Genomic DNA, 13,840 nt, shown 5'->3' with positions numbered 1-13,840 from the left:
TATATATATATATACACACACACATACATATACATATATATATATATACATATATTTATATATATATATATATATACATATATACAATACATATATATTTATATATATATATATATACATATATACATACACATATATATATATATATATATATATATACATATATACATACATATATATATACATATACATATATACATATATATATACATATACATATATACATACATATATATATATACATACAGTATACATATATACATACATATATATATATATATATACATACATACATATATACATACATATATATATATATATATATATATATATATATATATATATATATATATATATATATATATATATATATATATATATATACGTATATATACGTATATATATATATACATATATATACACATATATATATATACATATAAAAATCTAAATTTGGCAATTTACTTTTTTCCACTATCTTGCAGCCCAAATATAATTCTTGGCAAACTGTCACTCTATGCACAGGGTTTTCCTACCATCACCCATACACCAATCAAACATCTGAAATCAAAACTTTTAACAAAGTTCCATAGGACCACCAGAAACATGTGTAGTGGGGTTGTGTGATGTGTGTGTCGAATAGCGTTTTTTTTTTTTACAGATATTGCGATTGAGATTTCAATTGCAATTTAATTTTGTAGTCAAGCTTCAGCTCAATTATATCCAAGCCTTTGAAACCAAAATATTCCCATATTACCGACATGCTGTTTTTCTTTGATATTAGTTTGTCTATTAATGCTTCTGAAGCGGCAGATGCCATCCTCCCACTTGTCTGCACTTTCCTGTTTGTTTCCTTTTTTTAATTGTGGGCATTCCGCATAGTTCGGAAATGTCGAAAGTGTGCTCACTCAATTGGCTAGTAAGACTATCACACACAGATGGCAGTCACACATTTGCTCTAGGCGAAGGAAATTAAATAATACATACATATTTCATATCGCAGCCTATTAACTAATCGCAACTATTCAAATTGCGATTATGATTCGATTTCGATTAATCGCACAGCCCTAATATGTAGCATGGCAAACTTTACATTAATCCATTAATCCTTATAACCAAACATCTGACCTTGGCTATGGCATTGCAATAACATGACGAGCAGTTATCCGATGATTAAATCGCTCTTGAGCACTAAGTGCTCCTTCCAAACAGTGCATTAGATGCTCAATTATTTATCTGTGCTGCTAATGCACATGGTGCTCTCATGCTCCTGTCAACTGAGCAGGTAAGGGTAACCATTACATAACACCAAGCCAGTGACGCTACAGAAAATCTGGATAAGATAGACAACTTTAATAAAGGCTTCCAACATCATATCACAGTTTAACGAAGTTTGAATTAGCTTTTTTCTTTGGTTTACAAAAGCAAAAATACAACTTAGAAATGGACTGGGAATGGAGCAGAATGGACATCAGCTTGCACTAAGCATCAGTTATAGATCAGATGACATTACTATTGAACTTAGATGGATTCTGCAGCAATCTTCATGACAGGACTGGCCGTTCAGACAAAGAAATTTCATGAAATTACATCTCACTAAACAGCTCAATAATTCTTGTTTGCGATATAGGATAATATATACATTTTCAACAACTGCAAAAAGTTGACAAGACTAAAGATGAAACCATTTAAGTAACAATTGTTGACCCAACATTTATAGGGATGTTCCGATCAAGTTTTTTTTCCCTCGAGTCATTTGATTTTGAGTATCTGCCGATACCAAAACCGATCCGATACTTCTATAATACATTAAAAAAAAATAAAGAAGAGCAAAAAAAAGCACATCCAAGATGTTCCTTATTTTTATTTAATTCCCCTTATTTTAATATTGAGTTAACAAACAGAGCACTACTGTGGGGTAGCTTGAACAAGTAATAAATAACATCAATTCTTCACTTTTGGATTTTAGTGCAACAGTAAATATAAAAAAATCTAATATAAAAACAAATAGCACCTCAACTTAAAATATCCGCCAAGCAAACCCAAGTTTACATATCTCACAGTTTGCCATGGCAATAGTCGTCATCAACTTTACCTCCAGACGGCAGACATACTCGCGCTCTCCGCTTCAAGCTGCTTCCGTGTTCTACTTTGAGGGCATTTAACAAATAGTGTCTCTGCAACAAAGTGATGTCATGACAAACCTGTTGCTGTTTCTGTGTCAAGAAAGAGGTCTAACTCTGTGCCACTGCATAACTTTAGAAGTGTAAAAAAAAGAGAGAATACATATATGAGTCCTGATCATTAGGTAACATCCGATTCAGAGTCTGAAACTGCGTGATAAGGCCCGATTTGCGATCATGTGATTGGATCTGGACATCCCTAATTTTTATATACAGACTTATTTATTACTGAGGTCTTTTTCAGGGTATTAATGCACGACACACAATAAAACTTGAAAACTTACTGGTTTATACCAATCTTGTGTCAAAGTCAGAAATATATATAAATATAAACATAATAGATATAAAGAACTTTCAATTAGTTCAACATCAGCATTTGGATTCAATTTAATTGAATTGCTTCCAAAGATTTTTAAAAATGTTTTCGATGTTGTTTATTTAATAAAACAGCATTTCTCTGGCCTACCTTTAGTTGCACACACAATTCTTGGATGGCCTTCGTTTATTATGTAATCCACAAAATAGCATGTGGCAAACGAGAGGATTTGTTTTCCTCCAGCACATAAGAGAAAATGCTGAGTAACAGGGTAAACCGCAGTCTCTAAAACACTTTCACACTAGGATTCTTATCCCCAGGAGACCTGCTAAATTAATCTGCATCTTCTTGTGAGAGACTCAGCCTTCAGAGACTCCACTGCTCCACATTACTCAATGAAGAAAAATGATCAAGCGCTTTCCAATTCGAGCGAGCGCCGTGCCAATTTAGGATCCAAAGAAACATATGACTCACTGAACAGCCTGACTGAGCTTGAGACTATACTTTTGAGCGTGTAAATGATTGTTTCCGCAACTACATGTAAATAAAAGTCAAATTTTCCCATAAATCAGCTCACTGAATCAAATCAATTACTGGTCTCCACTGGGCCACCCAAGGGAATAATGTTCTCTCCTTGAGTAATTAGCAAAGAGCACTGAGGCTTCCTTTTCCTGTAGGACACAAGTACATTGCCTCTTCTCCCATAAAAACTGTATTGTTCAGAAATCACCTTATCAGGACTCAGACATTCAGAAATTACAAATTGAATTCAACTCAAGAATACCCATGTTAGCTACTGTTACTGTAAATAAAAAAAGAGAGAGAGATTAGTTGGCTTTACTTTAAATAGTGAGTAAACACCATGCTTTTGAAGCTATTTAAAATTAACTTTTACTTAAACTAAACCTGCTGCCTTAAAATTATATAAAAGTATTTTAAAAATTAATTCAATTTAACAGATCCAGGTTAGTTAGGTCAGTGACAATATCTATTTTTTGTTGTACAATATATTCCACCAAAATATATTGCGCTAAACAATAATACTGTCATTTTAAGACCATTTTACGCCACTCATTATGTGATGCCAAAATGAAAACATAATATCATCACAATTCAAGTACACTCTTCAACAGAACACATAATATCATATTCATAAAAATATTTCATTTAATAATAGTAATTTTAACAATTTAATAATTAGGCATTGGAATTAGAATGAGAAAATGTATATCCCAAATAAATAACAACAAATATTAACAACAAAAGCGTGAGGTAAAAAGTAACAGGGGCTGCGATATCTGCTACCAGATCTATTTTCAGTTGTCAGACACCTACAAGAAAATATACTAAAGTAATTTTAGTAAATACTATAGATCTTTTTTTAAACATACTGAAACCTCCAATAGAGATAGAGATGTTGCATAATCAGCTGAAATGTTGGTTTTAATGTATCGGTCATATATATTGCATTACCAAAAATTATTGAAGTCAGGATTTTTGCAGCCGATACGGAGTACTGATTCCTTGACATGGTGATCGGCCGATAAAGAGTAGTGATTCTAAAGCTTCAAGCTTTATAAAGCACATTTTCCTCAAAGTATGATACTTAAGTGGAGATTTCACCTTACCTATGAGAATAAATTAGGGATGTAGCATACTGTATAACCCCTAAACACATCTCCTATAACTATTTAGGTGTGAACATGTCATGATCAGAAGCAGCTTTACAGAAAATAATAAATATAACGGCTCAAGTAGCTCAAAACATTGATTGGTGATTGGTGAGTACCGATTGTGTCATTTAATGTGATTATCGGCCGATATCACTTTATCACTTTACTCACTTTTTTAAGAAAGTATCATCGCTTTTTACAGTGATTTGCAATATATCTGACCAATGCAGTTAAGAATGGAAGAGCAATACTGGTCATGTACCAGCAAGTTAAAACTGTGTTGACAAATTTTTATTTAGTCATTTTTGATAGTTCATTTGGTAGAGGTCAGATCTAGCATCCTGCTCAATTCATCCAGAATTGCAGTAGCTAGGGGTGTGACGAGATGCCATATGATGAGATCTCACAAGATTAAATCGAGACGAGGTGAATTTGTCGTCCAGGTAAAAAAAGGTCTCGTGAGTTGTGATGTTACACAAAGAACCAAATTTAAACAAAAGTTTTAAGTTATTTTGTAAAAAAAAAAAAAAAAAAAACAGACAATCGAGCGCCATAATTGCATCGATTTTTAGACTACTAAACGTCAGGCGTTATGCATAACCAAGACAGCCCTTGTAATGCGCAAATGTACTTAAATTACCACTTCAATGATTTATAAGGATATGCCTTAAACTCAATCAAACAATCCAAGTGCACCAGGTAGTGCACATTGGCTGACAAATGAATCTGTTGGCCCACACAACAAAACACACTGGTGTCAGTTGCATTAATGAGCCTCTGTAAGCAAAAGTCAGGTATTGTGGCATTGTTTGGTAAGAATACAGTCATACACTTGACTTGTTCATTCAGCTCCTGAAACCAACACCTCTCGTAGTCAAATGGTTAAGCAGAGCATAAAATGTTAACACGACGCTTCTTGATTCACTGGCACTATCAGCGATCTATCCTTGTTCCCTGATCTCAGAATACGCCAGGGAAATACTGATATAGAAATTGTGACCAATACCAATAATTAAATTGATGTCATGGCAGGTAATTGATAAATAGACAATACTGTTATTATTGTGATTAAAATGTAATTAATAATTAAAATATTAATTTATTATGGGTAATATGAAATGCAGCTGAACTGAATTGACCACTCAATGCACTAGGGATTAACTGATACTGATTTGTTACTGATACCATACCAACAGTGATTTTGACAGTTATTTTGATATATAAATGCTGTTTATGAAATAAAAGTAATAGTATTAAATATTATATTTGAATTAAACATTGAGTGATGCACAGAGATGTACAGACCTCACAGCTCACAGATCTCTCGTTTAAACTCATATCTTCTATGCTTTGCAATAAAACATTTGTGGATTTACATTAGATAAGTCATAACCAAAGCCAAAACTGGAACCAATCTAACTAAAAACTTAATATCCAAAAATTAATACTCGCAAATTAATTTGTTGGAGAAAAATATAAAATAAAATTTTAAAAAAGAGAAAAAAAAAATCAAGAGAAGCATAAAAAAATCTTAAATTTTTATTTTTTTGCAATAACACGTATGGATGTAAGTTTATTATCTTTCTATATTCATTTTCAAAAAGGGTCATATTCATTTATGCTAAGTACTATATGCACTAACATATTTATATATAATTAAATATTATATATTTGCATTATTATTTTGATGTTATATGATAAAATCAATAAATGCTATATATAAAACTAATTCACTATTCCATTAGATAAAATCAATAAAATATTTTGTTATTTTCATTTTAATAAAAATTTCATTTAAATCACAATAAATGAAACAATATTTCGTTTCAGCATCAATATCGCAATATGCGCATCTGAAATAGTCACATCGCAGGATCTACAATGTTGAGTCTGAATCATAGTTGACCACGAGCTACAGACCACTTGATTTGTAGAGTCACCACAATCGGGCCTGGGCACGCTTACGTCATCGCTGCTGCGCTGTTCAGTGAGAAGCGCTTTTGCTCAGCAGCACAGTGGAGATTTCTCTAGTTATATCGTTTCAGTCGTTTGATATGCAGTGACATCCAGTCAGATAATTCGCCAAACAGTCCTCAGACATGCGGAGATGCCCAGTCAGATATTTCGCCGAACAGATCCGCCACTTTTGACGCTCATAAACAATTATAAAGCCCTCGTGCTGCAGGAATGAGGAGGTCTGCTGACAGCGCGCAGCTGTCCAGCAGTGAGGAGTTTGCGTCTTTAATAAACTACGGCAGTTTGCGTTCACTGAACAGTCAGAATGATTAATAAATCCATATGAAACAGTCCCTTTAAGTCACGTCTCGCTTTTAGTTTCGGGCTTTGGCGCGTTTTGCACTCACACTACAAGCGAACCGCGCTCAGGCCCACCTCTTCCAACCGGGCCAGGGCCGGCCAAGTGAACCGTGCCTGAGCCCGATTCAGCGCACTCACACTTCTCAAACGACGGGAAACGGGTCTGGGCACGGTTCGGGTAGCATAGTGTGAGTAGGCCCAAAGTCGAAAGCTGTGTAGATATTAATTATTTTAACAAATGTAAGTCAAAAACTTACTTTTATTTTTAAAAGGAGTATTACTTTACCAAATGTAAGATAATATAATGGAATTGACTAGAAAAATCTCTTTTATAATTAATATAATTAAATTTTTATCTTACTATAATTCATTGTTTAATCATTTAATAAGTGTTTAACTAAAAGTAGGACAGTTTCAAAATGTGGATATTCTTAAGCCAAAGATGACAACAACATTCTGCTGAACAGTTTGAAGGCTTTAACCTTACAACCTGACCATGGATTGCTGTGAAACAGCCTGTTCTTCAGGCGAATATTAAAAGCACTGAAGCTGGTGACCTGCTCTGACCTCACAGCATCACTGATGAAATGCGCTGTCATTTGATGAATGCGACTGTAATGTGTACAAAACACACCAGAATGAACAAGAAGCAATCCTGTCGCAGAGGGAACAAGGAAACCCGTCTGATCCAAATCAGCCACAAATTGCACCAGAAACAAAATGCATTAGAGACATTCTCTCTTTTAGGCCCAAGTGTAACAGGAGTCCAGTGTCTGGGAAAGAGAGAGCAATGCTAGCCGAGCACTGCTCACATTACAGTCTGTTCTCACTTCAGAGATATTCTCCATCAACAGGACACTTCAGAGGAGTTAACTTTCCCAAGAAAGCCACATCGAAAGTGTCTGTATGCAAAGAAAAAAAAACTAGCATTTTCTTCCCACTACAACTAGCATTTAATGTTAAAGTTATCATTTTTTCTCATATCATGTATTTTACATTATTTTGTAAAATATATTATTTTACCCCCTTATTGGAATATGCACCTGACATAACAGCTTAAAGTCATTTTATAATTATTCAGTACAATTATTTTATTCTATATATCGGTTTTAATTAGGAAAAAAAGATCAGCCAATAAATATCACCAATAAAATGTGACAAATAGTCTGATTAATAACTAATAAATAAATAAGTCTGGCTTTATGGTAACCCTATAATCCAAAAATGCCCAAACAGGGTGCTCAGGCCAAAGTTGGCCCATTCCAACCTTTGATTTGGCCCACCATTCCATTTGAGAGGAGAGAAAAAATGATGGGTTGGTGGTCTGGGTGAATAACTTTGTCAAATACCGTCATTTCTATTGTAATATAACCTTTTGTTTGTTTTGTAAATTCATCAGATATTAAAAAACTGAAAATAATACTGTCACTCGACGAATATCAGGCAATGCACAAGACATCGGCAAGGAAATCAAGGCAAAGACAGATGCAGCTTAGTGTATTCAGCATTGAACTCCATTGTATTATTTGGATTGTTTATGATTTTGTTGTAATAACTTGATAATTTAACTTTTTTTAAATATACTGCCTTCGTTAATAAAATTAAAGCAATGTTTTCTAGTTATTTCTAAATATCATGAAATAATTTAGGGGATTACTAGGCCCACACAGAATCTGTGTGAGCAGAAATCTGCAGGTTTCCACAGATTTTAGCCCATCAATAAGTTTGTTTATTTACTTGCGTAAATGTGTATACATCCGCAGATTTTTTATGAAACCTTCGGCCTATAGCCGTCAGTTAAGCTTTGTTTTTGGCTGTTCATACGAAATGGTTTGGCCATCCCTGATCTAACCACTCCATAGTCAGTCAAATGCCAGTTACTCTTCTTCAATGAAATGTGGGAGTGAGTGTCAATGATGTGAAATTAATCAAATTATATCAAATTGAATTCCTTCTAAAAGTCTCATTTAACATCTATCAAGAGAAAAATGAACATCCTATGTGAATATCCTCCAAAATAAGTGTCTGTGCTTGAATTTTGATTTATTTGGCATCTCAATTAAAATACAGATGCATACAATATTCTACAGGCGTACATTAATTTACAAACCTGATCTAGAAGATATGACCATATTATGTGTTGATGCCCCTGATGATAGGTATTTTCCAGTCACATAATCAAATGACTAATTAATCTGAAATCCCATCATATGATATATAATATGATATGATACATTATATCTAACAGTGTAGCACATATAACACACAAGGAGTCTTATGAAAAATGCTTCTATATTTCCTTTGAGAAAATGATACTGACCACGACACTTGATTTCACTGAAGTCATGCTAGTTTGTCATGTCTTTCAGAGAACACATCAAAAGCCATGCAATTATCCAAGCTGCCATTCTCTGTGGTACATGAAGTGCCATAGCTGTGTCTAGTGAGCTGCCTATCTAGATAGCCTTTTTTTTGCTCATCACAAAATCCTGCCTATATGGACAGCTCACTGGGATATAAAAAGCAACCCATATACAGTATATGCACGCCTCTTTGCTATGCATGCATGATAACTGGGTGTAAATATAAATGATAACAACATAAAACAGATTTAAAAGGCTTCCTTGGGTAGCACAACGTCATGACGTTTCCAAAAAAAAGTGCCAGACACTAACTAGTGTTTTTTCTACCGTGTATTATGATATTAACGCCTACATTAATCTACAATGTATACGAATTAAATTCGCCATGTCCACACTGGCAAATCCTCGAGCTCTTTATCATCCATTTCATCACGCAAATGGCACATTTAATGAGCACACCATCAACAGTATCCGACGGAAATGTGCGACTGCTCACGCAGACGTCATGAATTTCGGAAGGAAACGTTAAAAATGCAACGTTTTCTTTGTCCTTACCAAATTGTTTGGTGCACAGGGCTTGTAGAAAGGACCTGGGTGCCAACGAAAGCTGTGATGAGGGTTTTGTGCCCTCAGCATTCATCTCACAAACACAGACATAAGAGAAATGTACCTGGTCTAACGGAAGGTTGGTCATCTCGCTTATTGGCTGTAGTAAGTTGGATCCGGTGCAGGCTGATATCGACTCAGTAGCCATTTTTTCGCTATTGTATGAGTGTTCTGTGCTGTTCTCTATGACAGTGGCAGAGCCCAGTTCGCCCTGATTCAATCCCACACATCCACATCCACCTCTGGAGAGACTGTTGCTGCTTGCTGCTGTCCACTGCTGGTAAAAAACGGCAGTACAACACCCTACAGTCCGCCAAGACCAATTTGCAAATCCTACTACTGTGAAGGCTTGGCTCATGAATATTAATCAGGTACCGTGACGTTCGGAGAGCTGATTGGGTGAAAAGCAGACGTTGGTGAGTTTGTGCCAGACTTCACTGTAGCGATGAGAAATTCGATCCGTTTTAAAGGGATAGTTCACCCCAAAAGACCTCACCCTTTTCAAACTTTCATGAGTTAATTTATTTTGATGAACAAAAATGTAATCATTTACTTTCAGAGTATCTGTTTTCCCTACTATGGAAGGCAGTGGATTCAGGTTTTCAACTTTCTTCAACAGACTGAAGAAATATATAAATATATAAATATAAAAAATTATTTAATGAAATTCTTCAAATTATTAGTTTTTATATATTTTTTTTAAATAATTAGCAAAGTCATAGGGTTATTTCACTAAGCGGCCATCTTTAAAACATCTGTTGGGCAGTATGCTCGGGCATTCGGTTTGAATGGAGAAACATCAAATTTGCCAAAATTGTTTGCCAAATTATGTACTATATAGCCTATCCTCGGTTTTTAAAACCTAGTCAAGCTTATGGTTTGGCTTTTATAGTGCATTTTTGTACTTTTTTTAATGAAACAGAAATACAGCTCATATCTAAGTATACTTGAGCTTATGTTATAGTGTCAGTCAATACTTTGACTTATTTTCAGAATTAATAAAGAAATGAAACAATGCTTTAAACTGGGCTACTATGTCCAGTAATCATTAAATAATTATTAAATTTGAGAAACACCTCAGAAAAGCTCTCAAAAAATAAAAGGGAGAGTTTTGAGAGGTGTTCAGCCTGCTGATCTGCTGAAGAGAATGACAGTATAGGTCTGTTTCTGCTTTCTCTTAGTTTTACTTCGTGTTATTGTGGGAAAATGAGTCAACACAGCAGTAAACATTTGAATTGGATCAAAACAAAGTTTTTCAAACTTGTCCTAAGATAAGAATGGGAGTTAGATCTACATCTAGAACAACTTGATGAAAGGTTTTGATCCACTTTAAATGTTAAGCACTCCCCATCTAAAACCACTATTTTAAAGTTCACATGTTAATACAATACATCATTTATCAGGGGGTCAATTTCTGCTTAATTCATAGATTCCACTAAAAGTTTGAATTGACAGGTCTTCAGAATTTCACTAAATCTGTTCAGAGTCACATGATTTAGTCTTTTTCTTCAACAAAGTAAAGCATGATATAATGATTTCATTTGGAAATGACAGAAAGAGATTTAGTCAGAGAGGCACTCTTTAAACATGTCCAGCATTATATGATTATGTCAACCTCATAGATGAGCCTCAAAGACAACAAAAAATCTTTAGCAGCAAAAGATGGAGCTATATCTGTGGCATTAAACATGAATGTAACTCAATATCAGTGAATTCTAAACCGCTCTCCAAATGTGCTTTGATCAATTTTCAATGATTTGCTTTCTCAAGCCGTCATTCATGAGTGTAATTCCACAAGTTTTGCTCATGCTTTTGTCTATTTCTTCAACAGAATAAAGCATGTGTAAACCAGTTTCCTCTTCAGAATGAGCAGCATGTAAAGATTGTAGCCAGTGACAGACAAAATCTTATCGCTGAGCCGCAGCCTGAAGAGTAGCAATAGGACAAGCCTGAAGGCTCTCAGAAGACATCTTCATTACTGAATAGAAGAGTTATGAGAGATCTTCAGCCTGCTGATCATCTCAGAAGAATGAGAGTAAGGGTTAGTTCCTGCTTTTTGTTTTACTCACTCTTATTGAAAGAATTAGGTTACACTGAATGTGTTTTCCAAAATTGTTCCCTAATAAATCAAGCACTGATCATCAGTGTTGGGAATAAAAAAAAAACTTAAAAAAAAAAAAGTAACAAAATGTGTGACTTAGTTACTATTATGGGTAAGTGATGTGAAAGTATATGGTATTTTGTAAAGTAAGAGGCTTAAATATGAAATATATTACTGTTTTACCAACACTGTTGCTTATGAATATGCAAAAATGTTCCATTCCAAATGATTTCATTTGGCAATGACAGAAAAAGATTTAGTCAGAGAAGCACTCATTAAACGTGTCCTGCATTACATGATTTTGTCTGTTTCTTCAACAGAATGACATTTGTCATCTCCAGAACCCTCCTCTCCGGCAGCCTAAAACAAGCCCATTACAGTCCTGCAGCTGCAGAACAGTGAGTAACAATGGAAATTTCACACTGATCAAGTACCTGATAGATGAGCCTCAAAGACTTAACAAAAAATCTTTGGCAGCAGACGATGGAGCTATATCTGTGGCATTAAACATAAATGTAACTTAATATCAGTGAATTATAAACTGCCCTCCAAGAATGCTTTGATCAATTTTCAATGATTTGCTTCCACTAGTCGTCATTCATGAGTGTAAATTTTGTTCATCAGTTTTAACAATAAGTGACATGACTTGTAAATCCCTAGCACATACTGTGCTTAGTGACAATACTGGTGTCAGATCTGGTTTTATTGACGTGTCAGTGGAGAGTGATGTGTGCCACTGATGTTTGTGATGTGTCAGTGCAGTGGCCTGTATTACTGACAGTCACTAGCACCCATCAGAGCTTATTTAGATTGTAAACACTCTCAGTAACACACGCCAATGAAAACAGGATGTGCAACCGGAAGTATCACAGTGGCATGTGCCAGTGGCTTCTGTGTAACATGTCATGACACTTAAAGGTATAGTTCACCCAGAAATTAAATTTGTTCTGTTGAAAAAAATTCCGTCACTGAATGTACTACTATCTGCATCCACTGTTTAAAAACGTACATGGTAAAACAATACACCATTTATCTCAGAAGGAAATCAAATTCTGCCTAAATATAGATTGCATAAATGTTTTAATTTTAAATTTAATTGACAAGTCTTCAGATTTTCCCGCTTTCTGTTTTGAATTGAATTGAATTCAATTTTGTATTGAATGAATTAGGTTACACTGAATGTGTTTTTTCAGAATTGTTCACCCCCCAAAATCAAACACTTACAGTATCAATGTTGAAAAACAACACTTTAAAAAAAAAAAATTGATAAATGTGTGACTTAACTACTTTTTAAGGGAGGTAATGTGAAAGTATTTGCATTTTTTGTAAAGTAAGATAGGCTTAAATATGAAATATATTACTGTTTTACCCAATATTGTTGCTTATGAATATGCAAAAAATGTTCTATTTAAATTAGTTATATTTGAAAATGAGTAAAGCACTCATTAAGCTAGTCCTGCATTACATGATTATGTCTGTTTCCTTAACAGAACGACATTTGTCATCTCCAGAACCCTCCTCTCCTGCAGCCTATGACAAGCCCATTACAGTCCTACAGCCGCGGGACACGGGTGAACAACAATGGAGATTTTGCAAGGCACTGATGAAGAACCTGATTCCTTTGAAATATTGAGAAAATTAAATAAAAAAAAAAACTTTTTTGGAAACCTGTGTGGAACCTTATTTGCGACATTAAACATGAAGGTAACTTAATATCAGTGATTTCTAAACTGCTCTTCAAATGTGCTTTGATCAATTTTCAATGATTTGCTTCCTCAAGTCGTCATTCATGAGTGTGATTTAACAGGTTTTACTTAAGCTTTGCAAATTTTCATTCAGGCAGGCGGTACCAAAGCCTGAGGAGCAAATCAGTGTGGTATCATGATAGTTTTAATCCTGTCATTGTAAAATAATTATTAAATAATATATATAATTATATTATATTATATAATTATTTAATAATTTTAAATACTATTGAATTTTTTTAAATTGCTATTAGTAATAAATGTACACTGTAAAACCCAACAGTCAACTTTATCACATGAAATGAGTGTAGTTAACTCAAAATTGACTGAAAATTAATTCTACTCTCGGGAAAAGAGTTTTCCTCATAACTAAGTTAACCTCATTACTCTTACTTAAATGGAGTAAGTTCACAGTACTCATTAGTTGTAATGGTCAAATCAGACTAGTTGTTTTTAACTCAAATGGTTTGCAGCAATCGGTTTCCTCAAAGGGTTCGAGTTGTTTTAACTTACTGGGCTTTACAGTTGGTTTGAGGC

The 13,840-nt window shown here is 34.3% G+C and overlaps 1 protein-coding gene and 1 long non-coding RNA gene across 2 annotated transcripts in view; one reads left to right on the top strand and one right to left on the bottom strand.

The window, feature by feature from the left end:
- Positions 1-9,692, bottom strand: part of mboat2b (membrane bound O-acyltransferase domain containing 2b) — a 52,202-nt gene extending 42,510 nt beyond the window's left edge. The window contains 1 exon segment of the mRNA NM_001278602.2: positions 9,522-9,692. Within this exon segment, the coding sequence (NP_001265531.1) occupies positions 9,522-9,605 (84 nt within the window). The 5' untranslated portion in view covers positions 9,606-9,692.
- LOC137488660 (uncharacterized) lies at positions 9,306-13,225 on the top strand. The gene is made up of 5 exons (XR_015518514.1): positions 9,306-9,536; positions 9,650-9,873; positions 11,289-11,498; positions 11,879-11,956; positions 13,049-13,225. It is a non-coding gene; the product is annotated as an uncharacterized LOC137488660 (long non-coding RNA).
- The last annotated feature ends 615 nt before the right edge of the window (positions 13,226-13,840 follow it).

This window comes from Danio rerio, chromosome 20 (genome assembly GCF_052040795.2).
Source record: "Danio rerio strain M-AB ecotype USA chromosome 20, GRCz13ab, whole genome shotgun sequence".
Classification (NCBI taxonomy): domain Eukaryota; kingdom Metazoa; phylum Chordata; class Actinopteri; order Cypriniformes; family Danionidae; genus Danio; species Danio rerio.
The sequence above is the reverse complement of the archived record's forward strand: the minus strand, read 5'-3'. Positions and strand labels throughout refer to the sequence as shown.